The sequence below is a fragment of the Zingiber officinale genome, chromosome 6B (assembly GCF_018446385.1).
Source record: "Zingiber officinale cultivar Zhangliang chromosome 6B, Zo_v1.1, whole genome shotgun sequence".
In the NCBI taxonomy this organism is placed as follows: Eukaryota; Viridiplantae; Streptophyta; class Magnoliopsida; order Zingiberales; family Zingiberaceae; genus Zingiber; species Zingiber officinale.
Window position 1 is genome coordinate 126,615,720 of NC_055996.1, and position 18,166 is coordinate 126,633,885.

Consider the following 18,166-nt stretch of genomic DNA (forward strand, 5'->3'; position numbering starts at 1 on the left):
GCGACGAATCTGATAATTCGTCGCAGATTCTGCGACGAATCTGATAATTCGTCGCAGATTCTGCGACGAATCTGATAATTCGTCGCAGATTGCAGATTGCAGATTCTGCGACGAATCTGATAATTCGTCGCAGATTCTGCGACGAATCTGATAATTCGTCGCAGATTCTGCGACGAATCTGATAATTCGTCGCAGATTCTGCGACGAATCTGATAATTCGTCGCAGATTGCAGATTCTGCGACGAATCTGATAATTTGTCGCAGATTCTGCGACGAATCTGAATTTGTTGCAGAATCTAATACTGTTTTTTTTCTATATATTACGATAGGCTTGCAACAAAAATATTTTCGTCGCAAAGGTTGTCGCAAAACTAAACAACCGCCATCCTAAATTTTATTATTTCTATATTTAACCTGATTAATACACAAATATGCATCTAATAAATAGACATTATATCTAACAATAAAATTATACATTAACCAAATCACATCAAATCCAAATATCACAAAAAATCCAAGCATTCCATAAATTAAAATGCAAACATCATCTAATATACTTACAATCCAAACATATGATACATCAAAATACAAACATGATCTAATATCCTTGCAAGCCAAACATATAATACATCAAAATATAAACATCACAAAAGATCTAATATCCATACAATCCAAACATCATAAGTTCTAATCCATCCATATTTCAACAAAATCCGAAATATGACTAAATCTTCTCTATCTTCTTCATCTTCTTCCTGCATAATATAAACAATATCAATAATTACAATAAAGAAATTAATATATATGAACAAAAAAATAATTTTTTAGTTACTCCAACATTGATTTTCATTGTGTCTGACCAATCCTGTTTAAAAAAAAATTAGTATTATTAACAAAAAAATAAACATCTACACTAGAATAACTAACATTCCAAAATGCTAATTATGAGATAAATAAAATTCATACAAGAAGATCCATCGCCACCGTCGTCACCATCGCCACCATCGTCGCCATCGTCACCAAAATCGGAAGGAGCGGAACTTAACTGAAGATGTTTCATAATTAAATTTTGTTGTTGACGGAGAGCTCTCATTTCTGCATCTCTAACTCTTCTTTCTTCATCTCTTTCTAATATTATGCCCTTTAAATGTGAAACCTCTTCAGTCAAGGAATTGATCTGAGTCGTGACTGCTGTTGGGGTGGAAAAGGATTTACGGGAAACTCTATGATTTTTGCTTAAAGAACCCATTCCCAATATCCTTCCCCCTTTCTGTCCTCCACTAGCCTCCAACCACAAATCCAAATTATTACCAACAGATGACTCAGTTTCCTCACTAGCACATGAACTTCTATGTGCTATCTCGAGTTCATCGTATTTGTCCTGTATAATTATAAAATTAAAATAAATTTATTGTAACAATAATTTAGAAACACATATTTTTAATTAATCCAAACCTTTATTGCTTTTGCTCTAGCCCCACTCCAAGACTTATCCTTTTTTGTAAAAGTTTTGGTGAAAGTTTCAATGAATGAAGGTTCTTTCCCCATATCTTTGGTCTAAAAAAAAGGATTAGAAATAAAAAAATAATGACAGATTAAAAAACAATTGAGAGAGTTAAAAATTAGTAGAAGAGTTAAATATTTACCATTCTGCGTCGATGCTCATCGATATTAATTGAACCTCCCGCATATGTAGCAGAGAAGTCTCCAGAATTATAAGATTGATTTAATTTATTCTGTTGACTTCGTTGTTTGCTTTCGTTGGTAGACCAAAAATTGTTGATCTTAGTCCAATTATCCTCTGTGATACAAAGTGGCTTTTTACCCCTTTGTTTAGCATGACTAAGAGTATGACGAATGTGATCGCCACATTTTTTCTTGAAGTTCTTCTTAATTTCGAATTCATATGCAAGGTCCCAATTATATATCCGCTGAATAGGAAATAAAATAATTGAGTATATAGATTTAATTTTTAGATATAAAATGAATCATTTATACCTTAAACTCGCTCCACCATAACTCTTTCATTGATGATGGAGTGCTTGAATAAGACATAGAATCCCCCATCCAATGATTATTCACGATTTGATTAATTTCGTGAACAACACGTACCGAATTTTCGAACCTATAGTTAATGAAGAATATTAAATATAATAGTAATAAGAAAAGTCTAAAAATATAAGATAGGAGTAATCATATTTTTAAGATCCCTAAACTAGTAATGTTAATTGACTGTCTTGTAACTACCATAATCCATTCTAGTCCAACGGTTAAATAGTCTAATTATTTAATATATTAAATATATGAAGAGTATCATTGCTAATTAAACATTGTTCAGAGTTGTTCAAAAATGCAAGAATGACCAATGATCATACACTATTCTAATGGTCTAATTGATTAAAAAAAAGGTTGCACATCAAACCACTATTAGAACTTTTCATTATTGAGAATAAGGATGTGTAATTGAAAATAAAATAGCACATCAAAAATTTTTTAGAGTTTATCAAATAATGAGAGGATGATTAAAGATAGAATTTAAGTAATCTCATGATATGATTGAAAATAAAGTAAATCAATTATACTATTAGAGCAAGGAATAGAATTAGAGCAAGGAATAGAATGAAGTAATGCATATCAGAGCTTAAATATTACATTTAAATAAACTTGCTAAAGAAAAGATAATTGAAGTGATGAAACTAAATTTTAATCCTACTTTATAATCATACTTAAAAAATATAGAATAAAAAATTAAGATATTAATTTTATACTTACGAATCTCCGGAGGGGACAATAAATATTCGAACATCTTGGGTCTCAGAAAATGAGTATCTGGTAGGAACCGGATCTGCCAAATTTTGCGGTGAAGGTACTGGCGAAGGAGAATGTGATGGTCCTGCATGTATTGGCGACGGCGAATGTGAAGGTCCTGCATGTACTCGCGAAGGGGAATGTGATGGTCCTGCTTGAACTGGCGTAGAGAGATGTGATGGTCCTGGCTGTACTGGCGAAGGTGAATTTGATAGTCGTACAGGCTGATCAGGGATAGGCGTAGGTGCACTGCTAGGTGCTGCATGGCCATGTGAACTTCGTTTACGTCCCCCCCGTCTAAAGATGTTCTGAAATTCAAAAATAGGATAAAGTTAAAAAAATAATGATGCATAATAAATAACATAAAAAAACTTACCATATTTATTAAAAGAGATTGTGTGAGATTCCTTTGACGATAGATATCACCTCTACTCACCTATAACATATAGCAAGAAATACAGAGCATTAACAAATAATATATATAAGTTTAAGAATGAGATATTAGATATATAGCAAGAAATACACTAATCACTAATATGTTTCAAGCGCACATACAAATGAAAATAAATAACATAAAATTGTATACTAATGCTATCATTATTAATTAAAGTCAAGGGTGTAGGTATACCAAACAGAGGTCAACAAAGACGTTGAGTGTCTCTCAAACACATCTACTATACACCTGCATAAACAATGTACACAGTCAATTATATAGGTCAAATAACACAAATAAGGTCGCTATAAACAAGACTATATGGTTGGTTTAGCCAATAAGTCTTGGCCGTCTTGGCCATGGCAAGGGCAGCAAGTGCCGGGTAAGGGCTGGCCAACGACATCAAGGGCCACCTGCGGTCGGGCCAGCCGCTGCCGGACAGTGGTAGCCACTGTCGGACAGGGCCAGGGCCAGCTGCTGTCGACCAGGGCCAAGGCCAGCCAAGCTCTGCAGCAGCCAGGCATGGCCAACTGCGGCCTCCCGTGGCCGGCAAGGACCAGCCGCTGACTCGCGCGACCGACAAGGGCCAACCTCGGCCTCTTCCGCCAGACCATGGCCATGATCTAGCTCGAGTGTCCGGCCAGGGCAAGGAGCTGCCCCACGCGTCCGGCCAGGGCCAGCAACTCACTCCCGAGGCCGGCCAGCGCCAGGCGCGGCCTTCCAGCAGCGGGACAGCACCCGCGGCCAGCCAGCGGCAGCCGCGACCACCCGCGGCCAGCCAGCGGCAGCCGCGACCACCCGCGGCCAGCCAGCGGCAGCCGCGACCACCCGCGGCCAACCAGAGGCAGGCGCGAGCACCTGCGACCGCCCAGCGCGAACTGCCACCGGAGTAGGAAGAGAGGGAGACAAGTTTACCTGGACTGAAATCGCCCTAACCGACGTCCTCCGGCCTCGGATCGCAGCTTCTGCGTCGCCACCAAAGCTAGGGCAAAAGGAGGGATCGAACCGCCACCAAAGTTAGGGCAAAGGGGCTGTCAAGGAGTGGTTAAAGTTAGGTCTTTTGCGACAAAAGGATAACTCGTTGCAAATTTCGTTGCTGATTCGGCGACGAATTTTGAAATTCGTTGCGGATTCTGCGACGAATTTTGAAATTCGTTGCGGATTCTGCGACGAATTTTAATATTCGTTGCAGATCCTGCAACGAAATTTGAAATTTGTCGCAAAATTTCATTTTTTTTATATATAAAATAAATTTTCCGGGGCCGATTGAGATATTTAGAGAGCTCGGAATGAGATGAAATCTGATCCTATGGATTACTAAAAATCCCTTGATCATGGAAATGCCATCAAAAAAATTTTTTGACATAATAAATTGATATTTTTGGTCTTATGAAGGTGAATACCATTTTTCGAACATCTTCGACTTAAAAAAATCATCGGTAGCATAAAATTAGAGGTTGTGGACAATTATAAAATTATGGAATTTATATAAACCCATATGAACTAGTTTCATCTCATTCTGGCATGTCTATGTACATCAATCGTCTTCGGAGATTTCAAAATACGTGTGACTTGTAAATGTACACATTCGTATAAAAAATTTAACTAAGTTCAAAAATGCTCATAATTGATTAAGCAAATTAGGAATAAGTATAATGGGTAAATTTATTTTTTGATGATACTCCCATGATCAAGGGATTTTAAGGAACCCATAGGATCCGATTTCATCTCATTCCGAGCTTTCTAGGTACCTCAATCGGCCCCGGAAAATTTAATATTACATATAAAAAAAAAGTACAATTCTGCGACGAATTGTGAAATTCGTTGCTAAATCTGCGACGAATTTTGAAATTCGTTGCAGATTCTGCGACGAATTTTGAAATTCGTCGCATATTTGCATTTTTTTTATATGTAAAATAAATTTTCCGTGGCCGATTGAGATACCTAGAGAGCTCGGAATAAGATGAAATCAGATCCTATGGGTTCCTAAAAATCCCTTGATCATGGAAATGTCATCAAAAAATAAATTTGATATATTAAATTGATATTTTCGGTCTTATGAAGGTGAATACCGTTTTCCGGACCTCTTTGATGTAAAAAAATTCACCGGTAGCATAAAATTAGAGGTTGTGGACAATTATAAAATCAGGGAATTTATAGAAACCCATAGGAACCGGTTTCATCTCATTCTGACATCTCTATATACTTCAACCGTCTTCGGATATTTCAAAATACATGTGACTTGTAAATCTACAAATTCGTATAAAAAATTTAACTAAAGTATAATGGGTAAATTTATTTTTTGATGATACTCCCATGATCAGGGGATTTTTAGGAACCCATAGGATCTGATTTCATCTCATTCCAAGCTCTCTAGGTACCTCAATCGGCCCTGGAAAATTTAATATTGCATATAAAAAAAAATGTAATTCTGCGACAAATTTTGAAATTCGTTGCGAATTCTGCGACGAATATTGGAATTCGTTGCAGATTCTGCGACGAATATTGGAATTCGTTGCAGATTCTGCGACGAATTTAAATATTCGTTGCAAAATTTAATTTTTTTTATATGTAAAATAATCTTTCCGGGGCCGATTGAGGTACCTAGAGAATTTGGAATGTGATGAAATCAGATCCTATGGGTTCCTAAAAATCCCTTGATCATGGAAATGTCATCAAAAAATAAATTTGATATATTAAATTGATATTTTTGGTCTTATGAAGGTGAATACCGTTTTCCGAACCTCTTTGATGTAAAAAAATTCACCGGTAGCATAAAATTAGAGGTTGTGGACAATTATAAAATCAAGGAATTTATAGAAACCCATAGGAACCGGTTTCATCTCATTCTGAAAATTCTATATACCTCAAAGTTTAATTTTACCTATAAAAATAAAAATACAATTCTGCGACGAATTTTAAAATTCGTCGCAGATTCAGCAACAAATTTTGTAATTCGTGGCAGATTCAGCAACGAATTTCAAATTCGTTGCGGATTCTGCGACGAATATTTAAATTCGTCGCAGATTTCAGTTTTTTTAAATATATAAATTTTGAATTTTTGATGCTGCTTGGGAATTAAATGATTTTTTGCATCGAATCCTGAGTTCGTCGCAAATATTGCGACGAAACCTAAGTTCGTTGCAAAAATTGCAACGATTCACTAATTTTGTCGCAATTTCTGCAACAAAATATTTTGTTCGTCGCTAATTTTCAATAAACTTGGCGACAAATATTATTTTGTTGCTAATTGGCAATAAAATATTTTTTGTCGCAAACTTTGTTGCTAATATGCGACAAGTGTTTTTTTGTCGCAAAAGTTGTCGCAAATCTGCGACGAATATATTTTGTCGCAAATATTTGTCGCTAAATTGCAATTTTTTTGTAGTGCTAGCACTGGCTACGCTCTTGAATGCCGCCTTAATTTTTCATGCAGGATCGAGTCATAGTTTCGATAAATTAACAAATAAATTTATCTTAATAGACGATTAATCTAAGAACGCAGAGCTGATAGGTCGTTCATTCAAGGTTGTCTCAATTATTCTGGAGCCCCTAGGTTGAAAAAAAAAATTAAAATCTTAATATTTTTTAAAAAATAAATATTAAATATACTATTAGAGACATTTAATTTTATTAGTCAAATTTAAAAAGACAGTTTTATATATTGCTGATGATTAATCGAAAGGAAATGAGTGACCAACTAGGTCGCATATTAATAATTTTATCTGGTGTCAAACCCCACTTTTTTATTAGTAAAATTTATAAAAAAAAATAAAAAATAGTTTATGTTAACTAATTTGATAATGATTAATAAATTATTATAATATTATTAATATACATTTTAATTATTATTTTTTTAAAAAACAATTATCAATTAATTTTAACTTCGATGAAGGTAAGTCTTGATGCAATAGTAAAAATTATTATTGTGTGACCTAGATGTAATAGTTTCGAGTAATAGTCTAGTAGATATTGCGAACAATAAATCATTCCTTAGGATCTCACATTGGTAGGACTGTCGATGCAATCAACGTAGGTTTGATCGGTACGATCATAGTTTTGATGTGTGTGTCAAAGAGTTTAAGTTAGAATTGTTGGTGCAATATTCCCTAGGTCAAGGTTGACCTGGTTAATCAAGCCTGAGTCTTGATTTGGGTTTCGATGTTTAACAATACAAGGTTGATTGAAGAAGAGTCAAGTAGGTCAAGGATGACCTGATACTTGACTAAGAAGTCCTAACTAGGATGTTAGGCAGAAGGAAAATCCTGGTGAGTGAAGCCAGGTGAAAGACCTAGTGAGTGAAGCTAGGCAGTGAGGAAATCCTAGTGAGTGAAGCTAGGTGAAAGTCCTGGTGAGTGAAGCTAGGTAAAGGAAAACCCTGGTGAGTGAAGCCAGGTGAAAATCCTAGTGAGTGAAGCTAGGTGAAAGACCTGGTGAGTGAAGCCAGGCAGAAGAGAAGTTCTAGTGAGTGAAGCTAGGCAGAAGGGAAGTCCTGGTGAGTGAAGCCAGGCACAGGGAAATCCAGATGGGTCAAGGTTGACCAGACATCTGGTGAAAGTCCAAGTAGGTCAAAGGGATTGACCGGATACTTGGCACGAGGAAGAAAAGTCCAAGTAGATCAAAGGAATTGACCGGATGCTTGGCAAGAGGAGAAAAGTCCAAGTGGGTCAAAGGAATTGACCGGACACTTGGTGAGAGAGTCCTAGATGGTCAAGGGTGACCGGATGCTAGGTTTTATGTACCAACAACTTGCCAACAAGTCATGGTTGACCGGATGTTGGTTTGGGAGGCTTGGGACTTGGTTTTGGGTAAAAACCAAGAGCTGAATCAATCAGTGGATTGATCAGTGGATTGATCAGTGGATCGATCAGTGGATCGATCCAGGCCTCCGGATCGATCAGTGGATCGATCCAGGCTTTTCCCAGCGAACAGAAAGCCTCCGGATCGATCAGTGGATCGATCCAGAGGTCTCAATCGATCAGTGGATCGATTGGGACGCTGCTGCTTCGCGCGATAAGCGCTGGATCGATCCAGACATTTTTTCAGAGCACAGAGGCGCTCTGGATCGATCCGTGGATCGATCCAAAGCCTCCCCAATCGATTGGGAGCAATCCAATCGATTGGGATTCGACCGTTGGCGTCGTTTATAGCTGTTGGCGTGCGATTCCTTCAGCAGAACTTTACCGATTCATTCCATATTCATCACAGCTCCTCCCCAGCACTCTCTAAGCTCCTCACCGCCAGTTCTTGAAGATTCTTGGAGGTTCATCCAAGTCAAGAGGCGAGTTGCAACGAGAAGAAGAAGAAGCTAGGGTTTTTACTGCATCTCTTGTAAGCTTTTGCTTATTCTTTACTACCCTTTCTTCTACTTGTATTGAGAGTCTTGTAGGGCTTCTCCGCCTTCGGTAGTTACCGAAAAGGAGTGTTTATTAGTGGAGGTGTGCGTGTGTGTGCGTGGATCCTTGGACTAGTCATCTCTTGTGAGGTGGATACCAAGTAAAATCCTATTGTTAGCATTGTTGTAGTTTGTTTCTTTGTATTCCGCTGCACATCTTCGAAGAAACAAGCAACGCCGAACACCGGGCACACGACGAGCACACACGAAGCTATTCACCCCCCTCTAGCTACTTTTCGGTCCTAACAAGTGGTATCAGAGCGAGGCCGCTCTTCACCGGAATCATCGCCGGAAGGGTTAAGCATAACAAGAAGAGCTAGAGGGTGAAGAAGTTGAAGCAAATTCATCAAAAGTCAAAGAATTCAAGAAGCTCAACTTCAAGATGCAATTCCAAGATGGACTTGGATTTGACACAAGGGTGGCTCCACCGTACACATCCACAAACTTCGATTCTTGGAAATCAAGAATCGAAATTTTCTTATGATGAAGATAGAGCAATGGTTTGCTCTAATGGAAGGTTTTAAGGCTCCAAGGAATTCAAAGGGCAAAGTTCTCAAAAGGAGCAAATGGAGCCAAGAACAAATCCAAAGATGTGAGGCCAATGACAAAGTGACCAAGCTTTTGGTCAATCTATTGCCGAGCAACATCTTGGAGAAAATTGGAGAAGTTGAAGATGCCAAAGAGCTATGGAGCAAATTGGAAAAGGCTCATGAGATCCCCTCCACTGTATCTAACCAAGAAGAATCCAAAGAGGGTGACTCATTGGAGCAAGATCAAGAGGAGGACTCCGAAGTTGAGAGATGCTCAACTTCCGAAGAAGAGGAAATCCAAGAAACTTCATTCTCAAGGGAGTGTAATCAAAAGAGCAAGGAAGGAGCATATTCCTTGTTTCATGTACAAGAGGATGAAGAAGAAGGTGAAGCCTCCACCTCTAGGATTGAGGGGGAGCAACTCTTGGTGACACCGGATCAAGAAGAAGGAGAATCCTCCACATCGGGGTCAAGAGAAGAAGAGGATGAAGAAGCTTCCACCTCCACAAGTCAAGATAAATCAATTGGAGGGAAATCGATTTCGGATCAAGAGGAAGCCTCTACATTCATATCAAATGGAGGAGCAAGTGTCACCCCTACACAAGAAGGTATAAATAGTTCAATTAATAATAAGAATCATATTATATGTTTTGAATGTAGGGAACATGGGCACTACAAAAGCAAGTGCCCTAAATTGGCCAAGAAGAAGGGCCAAGTGGCACCTAAGGGCAAGGAGAAGCCAAAGGAGACCATCCCCGGAACAAAGAAGAGCAAGGAGCACATTGTGTGCTTCTCTTGCAATCAAAAGGGGCATTACCGGAGTCAATGCCCTAAGGGGAAGAAGATGGTCAAGGCTCAAGGAGGAAGCTCAAGTCAAGGGGGAGCCTCTAAGGTAAAAAGGAAGGTAACTTTTATTGAGTCTATCCCTTTACATTATGGTAAAAAGCATGCTAGTTCTAACTTATATCATTTTAATGCTATTTACCATAAGAATAGAGAGCATGGTAAAATTAAGGAAAATAATGTAGCTTACCATGCTAAAACTACCACACCTAGGATTAGGAAGGTAGATAAAAATCTAGGCAATCACACTAAGGACCTTAGCTACAAGCCTAGAAATAAAAATGCTCATAAATTTAATGGAAAACCAAAAACTAAGGACTTAGTGATAGAAAATCAAGTCTTGAGGTCAAGGCTTGATAAAATGGAAAAGACCCTAAAAAGGATGGAAAATATCCTAAAAGGGCAAAATGAGCATAGCCTAGGTCTAGGAGCACAAAGGTCATCTAATGGCCATAGGAGTTTGGGATACAAACCAAAGGCTAAGAAGGATGTAATCTCTTACCATAGGGTTCCATATAGTTATGGAACCAACCCTAGGTCTAGTGGTCAAGCCAAAAATACAAGGGAAGTTATCCCTAAGAGTATTTTTGCAACAAATGTGACTAAGATTTCTAAGAAGTCTAAGAAAGTCACAAAGAAGGTTACAAGGGAAGCAATTCCTAGAGTTGACCTAGAAAAAGTGACCAAGACTTCTAAGAAGCCAAATAAGGTCACTAGGAAGGTATCTAGGGAAGTTATCCCTAGTGAATACCTAGAGCATCTAAGGAGCACCAATAGGTTTTGGGTTCCTAGGAGCATTTTCTCTATCCCATAGATGGGTTAGAGAGTGTCAACTCTGAGAAGAAGGGTAGTTAACCCAACTTTGAAGAAATTGACACTCAAGGAGCATTTTCAAGGTTTTTGTTAACCTTTAAAAATGAAATGGATTTATTGTTACTCTTGGAAAGAGTAAAATGTGCTATAAAGGAAGAAATTTGAGATGACTTTAAATGGCACAAGAAATCAAGTGTTAAGAAATACCAAATTGGGACTTTGGTATTGTCTTAGGAATTTAAGGCAAATCTAAGCCTTAATTTAAAGTGATTACTCTTATGGGAAAATGAAATATGCCAACATTTGATGAATGTTTTAAATTTTTAATTGGCATAATTAATTCAAGAGATTAAAGAAATGTCAAGTTGGGTTTTGGCATTTTCTTAAGGAAATTGGGCAATCTAAGGTTTATGCTTCAGGATTAGCTAAGGGTTAAGGATACTTAGATAGATAATCTAGGTATATTTTAATTATGCTAAATCTTGCCATGTTTGGTTGCCCATTATATGCCATGACATCATGTTTTATTTGTGCATTCATGACTTATTATGAAAAACTCAAAAATACCATGTCATGACATACATACATCATGTAGTTATAGGAAATTTTCTTCTGAAAATTATTTCTTTTTGATGTATGCCATAACATTATCATGCATTATGTTATTTCCTTAAAATTAAGGACAAATGGCAGTTATCATCAAGTGGTATACCAAATGACATCCTAGGTGGATGGTCAATATCCACAAGATGCCTAGATAAATATGCATGAACCCTAGGTTAGGGCAAAACCAAAATTAACATCTCACAAAGACCTATAAGATGACTTGTATGTGTTTTATGCACAATAGATACAAGTGAGATGTTAGGAAGACGAACAAAACTCAACATGCTGAGTTAGTGCATTTCCTTGAGTTTTAAGTTCATCAAAACACATAGTTATGTGTTTTCCCATCATTGGGAAAGCTAATGTACAAGTCATGTGCATTAAGCCCAAGGAACATGGTGGGATATTGGTTTTGAAAATATTTTTAAAATGCTTTTGGAAAACCTTGGTGAAGGCTATCTTTTGATAGTAATCATCATTGAATAGTTAGACACAAACTTGAAGAAAACACTAAAGTTTTTGCAAGTTTTCAAGTTTGTGTCAATATTTGAAAATATGAAGTATTTTCTTAGAAAACTATTTTTCCATGATAAAGTATACCCTAAATAATGTCTACACAAATTTTTACGATTTTTGGAATTTTGTAGAATTTTCTAGGGGTTTCTGAAATTGGCTGAAATTGAATTTTAGCAATTTCAGGCCTCCAATCGATCAATGGATCGATTGGAGTGCCTCAATCGATCAGCCGATCGATTGAGAAGGCATTTCTCACCAGCAGAAGCTCGCTGGATCGATCAGCCGACCGATCCAAGAAGACTGAATCGATCAGTGGATCGATTCAGCAGGGTTCAATAGATTGGAACCCAACTCCAATCGATTGAAGATGCTGATTTTGGCTGGGAAAGCTTATTTTCAGCATTTTGAACCTATTTTAGTCTAGGTAACCATTCCTAACCCCTCAAAATACATTTGTATATATAAAAAGGGTGTTTTCGTGTGGAAAACAAGGATGGATTGGTTAAGGAAGGCTAAGTTGAAGTTTAGGTTGAGGTTTGTTTCAAATTTTGAATATTTGAACCTCAAAACTTCTAAAATTGGGTTTCCTAAAATTTTAGGGATTCCAAGTCATTGTTGGTGTAATGACAGAAGTTACCACCATGTCTTTAGGGGGAGGGACTCTTTAAAGACATGAAAATTATTTTCATGAACCTTGGAAGGTGGTTAACCTTCCGTTAAGAACATGCTCAATGTTGAGCGTTTGAACCTTAATGGGGAGTGTATATCCTCATTGTTCAAGTGGTTTCCAGTGGATAATGCTCAAGGATGGGCATTTGCCTACATTGGGGGAGAATGTAGGGTTAAGGATAATGAAGGGTATGAGATCTTCATTATCGTGTTGATCACAACGAGTAAAGTTGTGAACAACGATGAGCAACTCTTCAGGGGGAGAGTTTTCAACAAGTGAATTTGTTGATGTGTGCCCAAAAATGAGGCATGGTTTGATGTGTGCCAATAGGGGGAGAATGAAAGGGAGTAAGTTAGGACTTCATTACCTAGAGGGAGTTTGCCCTCTTAGGGGGAGAATGAATGGCTTAACTTATGGATTCATATATTGACATGAAGGGAGTTGAGGCTATGAGAGTAGCCTAATTTCCTAACTTAACAAGAGGTATTGTCAAACATCAAAAAGGGGGAGATTGTTGGTGCAATATTTCCTAGGTCAAGGTTGACATGGTTAATCAAGCCTGAGTCTTGGTTTGGGTTTCGATGTTTGACAATACAAGGTTGATTGAAGAAGAGTCAAGTAGGTCAAGGATGACCGGATACTTGACTGAGAAGTCCTAACTAGGATGTTAGGCAGAAGGAAAATCCTGGTGAGTGAAGCTAGGCAGTGAGGAAATCCTAGTGAGTGAAGCTAGGTGAAAGTCCTGGTGAGTGAAGCTAGGCAAAGGAAAATCCTGGTGAGTGAAGCCAGGTGAAAATCCTAGTGAGTGAAGCTAGGTGAAAGACCTGGTGAGTGAAGCCAGGCAGAAGAGAAGTCCTAGTGAGTGAAGCTAGGCAGAAGGGAAGTCCTGGTGAGTGAAGCCAGGCACGAGGAAATCCAGATGGGTCAAGGTTGACCAGACATCTGGTGAAAGTCCAAGTAGGTCAAAGGGATTGACCGGATACTTGGCACGAGGAAGAAAAGTCCAAGTAGGTCAAAGGGATTGACCGGATGCTTGGCAAGAGGAGAAAAGTCCAAGTGGGTCAAAGGAATTGACCGGACACTTGGTGAGAGAGTCCTAGATGGTCAAGGGTGACCGGATGCTAGGTTTTATGTACCAACAACTTGCCAACAAGTCATGGTTGACCGGATGTTGGTTTGGGAGGCTTGGGACTTGGTTTGGGTAAAAATCAAGAGCTGAATCAATCAGTGGATTGATCAATGGATTGATCAGTGGATCGATCAGTGGATCGATCCAGGCCTTCGGATCGATCAGTGGATCGATCCAGGCTTTTCCCAGCGAACAGAAAGCCTCCGGATCGATCAGTGGATCGATCCAGAGGTCTCAATCGATCAGTGGATCGATTGGGACGCTGCTGCTTCGCGCGATAAGCGCTGGATCGATCCGTGGATCGATCCAGACATTTTTTCAGAGCACAGAGGCGCTCTGGATCGATCCGTGGATCGATCCAAAGCCTCCCCAATCGATTGGGAGCAATCCAATCGATTGGGATTCGACCGTTGGCGTCGTTTATAGCTATTGACGTGCGATTCCTTCAGCAGAACTTTACCGATTCATTCCAGATTCATCACAGCTCCTCCCCAGCACTCTCTAAGCTCCTCACCGCCAGTTCTTGAAGATTCTTGGAGGTTTATCCAAGTCAAGAGGCGAGTTGCAACGAGAAGAAGAAGAAGCTAGGGTTTTTACTGCATCTCTTGTAAGCTTTTGCTTATTCTTTACTACCCTTTCTTCTACTTGTATCGAGAGTCTTGTAGGGCTTCTCCGCCTTCGGTAGTTACCGAAAAGGAGTGTTTATTAGTGGAGGTGTGTGTGTGTGCGTGGATCCTTGGACTAGTCACCTCTTGTGAGGTGGATACCAAGTAAAATCCTATTGTTAGCATTGTTGTAGTTTGTTTCTTTGTATTCCGCTGCACATCTTCGAAGAAACAAGCAACGCCGAACACCGGGCACACGACGAGCACACGCGAAGCTATTCACCCCCCCCCTCTAGCTACTTTTTGGTCCTAACAAGAATTTCATATGTATTTGATATGTGTCTTAGTCTTGCAGGACTTAGTGAAACACATGAGAAACTTGGTGCGGCCAAGTGAGGGAAGCTCATCCAAGGGATTAGATCCTTGAGTCGGTGAAGGATGGTGTGGAAAGACATCCAAGGGATCGTCGGACGAGGAGCAATGGAGTAGATCCGAGGGAAGCGGACTTCAAGGTAACATGAAGGATGACATGGAGAAGGGCCGCAAGCTCGAGTGCATCTGAGGGACGAAGGCCGAGAAAGAAGGCTTTAAAGGTGACTCCGGAGAGGATGTGTATGAGTGAATGTAAGGTACCAGTCGATTGGTACTTGGACCAGTCGATTGGTCCAAATTCACGAAGAGCACAGAATGCTTTTGTGCTTGTCGGGTAGGGGGATCAGTCGACTGGTACATAGCCATTGGCAGGATCACGGATTCTGCGGAGTGTCGTTGGCTGTGTCTAACAGGGACATTGTCGACTGATGCATGGATCAGTCGACTGGTATCAGGTTGAGTTGATTTGTTGATCAATTATCTCCACTTATAAAAGAAGAGCTTTGGGGCATAAAGGAGATTACTGATTATTCTTGAATCACTCCTTTGTTATTATCCAAAGCTTCCAAGTCCACTCTTCCTCTCCAAATCTAAGTTCCATCTTGTAAGATGAAGAGGACTTTGTGAGAGGTTGTACTCCACCGAGAAGGAGTAAGATATAGCCAGAGATTGTCGGGGATTGATCCACCGAAGGATCAAGGGTTCGTCCACCTCAAGGACACGTCGTGGAGTATAAGTAAGCAATCTTCAAACCACATAAACGAATCGTGTTAGCATTTGTATTCTCTCTTGTTTGCTCTCATTATTTTAGTTTTCGTATTTCCGCTACGCACTAATCTTTTGTAGAAAAGAAATCGAACTTGGGGATGACCTAACTATACAACCCCCCTTCTAGCCGACCACCGATCCCCTACAGGATCTTCGTGAACCAAGCTGTCTTTTATCAATTTTAACTTGGATAAATCATCAATTAAATTTATTTAGTTAAAAATATTTAGCTAGTAAATATCGACGACAAATTATAAAACAAAGGTGTGCATAATAAAAAAAAATGTAGAACCGCCACATCAGCGACCCCCTAGAGCCGATCCCACGAATATGAGGGAGGTAAATGCAGGTACACAGGTGGAAAATATATGGCGGAGAGCAAGGACACAATAATAATGGTAACAAATGATAATAAAGGAGCATAGAGAAAGAAAAATAAAATTTAGAGATAAATAATAGTCCAACGTTAAATATGTTTTTGAAAGACTTTCAAAATATTTTTTATAAAAGAATATTAATTAAGTATAACATTTTTAATTTATTAACGATACTTAATTTTAATTATTAAATTAAATTTTTATCAATAAAAATTAAAAATTATTAGTTAAATTTTAATAAAAGAAAAGAAAAATAAATTAATAACCAAATCTAACTTTAATATTAAAAAATTAAAATTATCAATTAAATCTAATACGAGTAAAAAAAATAAAAACGATCAAATTTAACTTTAATCTATAAAAAATAAAAAATTATTGGTTAAATCTAAAAATTAAAAATTATTGACCAAATATAATTAGCTAGTAAAAAATTAAAATTATCGATGAAAATAAATCTGAACTAAAATTTATTTTAGCTATAATTTTAAATATTTAATATCCCAATTATATTTATATATATATATATATATATACACGAAAATATTACCCTGCGACACACATCTGTGTGGATCGATGCGGTGGATCGATCCACTGATCGATTCAGCCCTGTTGGATCGATCAGTGGATCGATCCAGCAGGCGCGAGAAGACGAAGCGGAGCTAAATCGATTAGTGGATCGATTCAGCCCTGCTGGATCGATTAGTGGATTGATCCAGCAGGCGCGAGAAGACGAAGCGGGCCAGAATTGACCGCGACGCTAGCAGACGTAGCGCCACCGATTCTGGCCGCGATCCGGTCGGAATCCGATCGCGGCTGGATTATGACTGGATCGTGACCAGATGGCGGCCGGAATTCGGCCGTTTAGTGGCCAAAATTGGTCGTGACGCTAGCAAACGCAGCGCTGCCAATTCTGGTCACAATTCGGCCAGAATCCGATCATGATCCGGCCAGAATCCGATCGCGTTGTGATCCAACTGAGGGGTGATGCGCCACCGTCTCGTGAAGATCAACGGGGACCGATGGGAGAAGACAAGTGGGGCTGAATCGATCCATTGTTCGATTCAACCCTGCTGGATAGATCAGTGGATTGATCCAGGACTAATTTTGATGCTCGCCGTACCAAACCGCACGGAGTGTGCTGCATGGTAGCTTTTCTCATATATATATATAATTTGATGGGCTTCAGTATAATAGGGGCCTTAGGCATAGGCCCTATTGGCCTATGCCTTGAGGCAGCCCTACATTCATTTACTATGAGAATTTTTCTATTTACTTTAATAGTCGGTCAATTATCTTAAGATTAGTTAGCATAAATTAGATATGTAATAATAATAATAATAATAATAATAATAATAATAAGCTCTTGCCTCTAGAGCTACAGTTACAATTAAACCTTACAAACGATTAATTATGCATTTAAGATTAGAATCCCAATTATATTGTACTATAGAAATTTTCCTTTAATAGAATCATAAACTTAAGAAATCTAGTCATTTGGATGTGTCTTCACGAATGCTTCTCGATTTTTCCAGATAATCAATGATAAACTTCCATAAAATCGAATCTAATGCGGTGATAAAGAAAGCTCCCTAAGTGTGGGTCAAAAGAGAAAGATAACATTCCACGTATAGGTCAAAGTCAAGGAGACCAATACAAGAGGACCGATGACCCCATCAAAGGGTAGTCGAACGGAGCCTTACATCAGGGGCCGATCGGGCATATGTTGCTTGACCGGCAAAGAGGTGGGCCAAGTGAAGTGCCCGCGCAGCCAAGATCACCAGAAGTTCGTCACGGAGCAAAAGAGCATGGAGATGACCAAAACGTTATTCCGGTCGGACAAGAACGTACTACCGAAACTCATTGTGGTATGGAAGAGCAGTTGAGTCTTTCTGAGCGAAGGAGTACTTGGCTGATCAGAGGAGTACTTGGTCGAGCGGCTGTCCCGCTCGGACGATCAGGGGTAATGCTGACGTGTCTTTGGATATACTTTTGGGAGATGGTATCGTCGGCATGGGGCATGGTTAACATGCAAATCATACGACGGACAAATCGAAGGACGTGCCCACGACCAATTGGAGGGCGTGCCCATAACCACGTGTCCAGGACTAATTGGGGAGCATGCCCAACACACCCATGTCTCGAAAAGTATGCACGTCGCCCACCATGACATTATATAAAGGGGGTCCGTACATCTGCGCAAGTAGCTAAGTATGTATTATTCACTATTTATGCTTGTACTACTGTTGCTCCGTCTTCTTGTTCATGCCGGTGACTGACTTGAACGTCGAAGGGTCAACACTG

The 18,166-nt window shown here is 39.1% G+C and overlaps 2 protein-coding genes across 9 annotated transcripts; one reads left to right on the top strand and one right to left on the bottom strand.

The window, feature by feature from the left end:
* Window positions 1-503: 503 nt before the first annotated feature.
* Window positions 504-4,277, bottom strand: LOC121989398. 8 transcript variants are annotated; one of them, XM_042543429.1, is made up of 10 exons: window positions 4,157-4,277; window positions 3,437-3,490; window positions 3,185-3,244; window positions 2,773-3,116; window positions 1,999-2,125; window positions 1,647-1,931; window positions 1,456-1,557; window positions 967-1,381; window positions 861-865; window positions 504-755 (listed from the first exon to the last, which is right to left on the bottom strand). In XM_042543429.1, coding segments are annotated over exons 3-9 (1,278 nt in total). In that variant the 5' UTR covers window positions 3,188-3,244; window positions 3,437-3,490; window positions 4,157-4,277; the 3' UTR covers window positions 504-755; window positions 861-863. The 8 variants fall into 8 exon arrangements, 6 of the variants coding, with proteins under 6 accessions (XP_042399363.1, XP_042399361.1, XP_042399362.1 ...); XM_042543427.1 differs by having other exon boundaries at window positions 839-865; XM_042543428.1 differs by having other exon boundaries at window positions 833-865.
* LOC121991502 (P-selectin glycoprotein ligand 1-like) lies at window positions 3,563-4,134 on the top strand. The gene is made up of 2 exons (XM_042545495.1): window positions 3,563-3,623; window positions 3,704-4,134. Exons 1-2 carry the CDS (start codon window positions 3,563-3,565, stop codon window positions 4,132-4,134), a joined length of 492 nt encoding a protein of 163 aa, XP_042401429.1.
* Window positions 4,278-18,166: the final 13,889 nt, after the last annotated feature.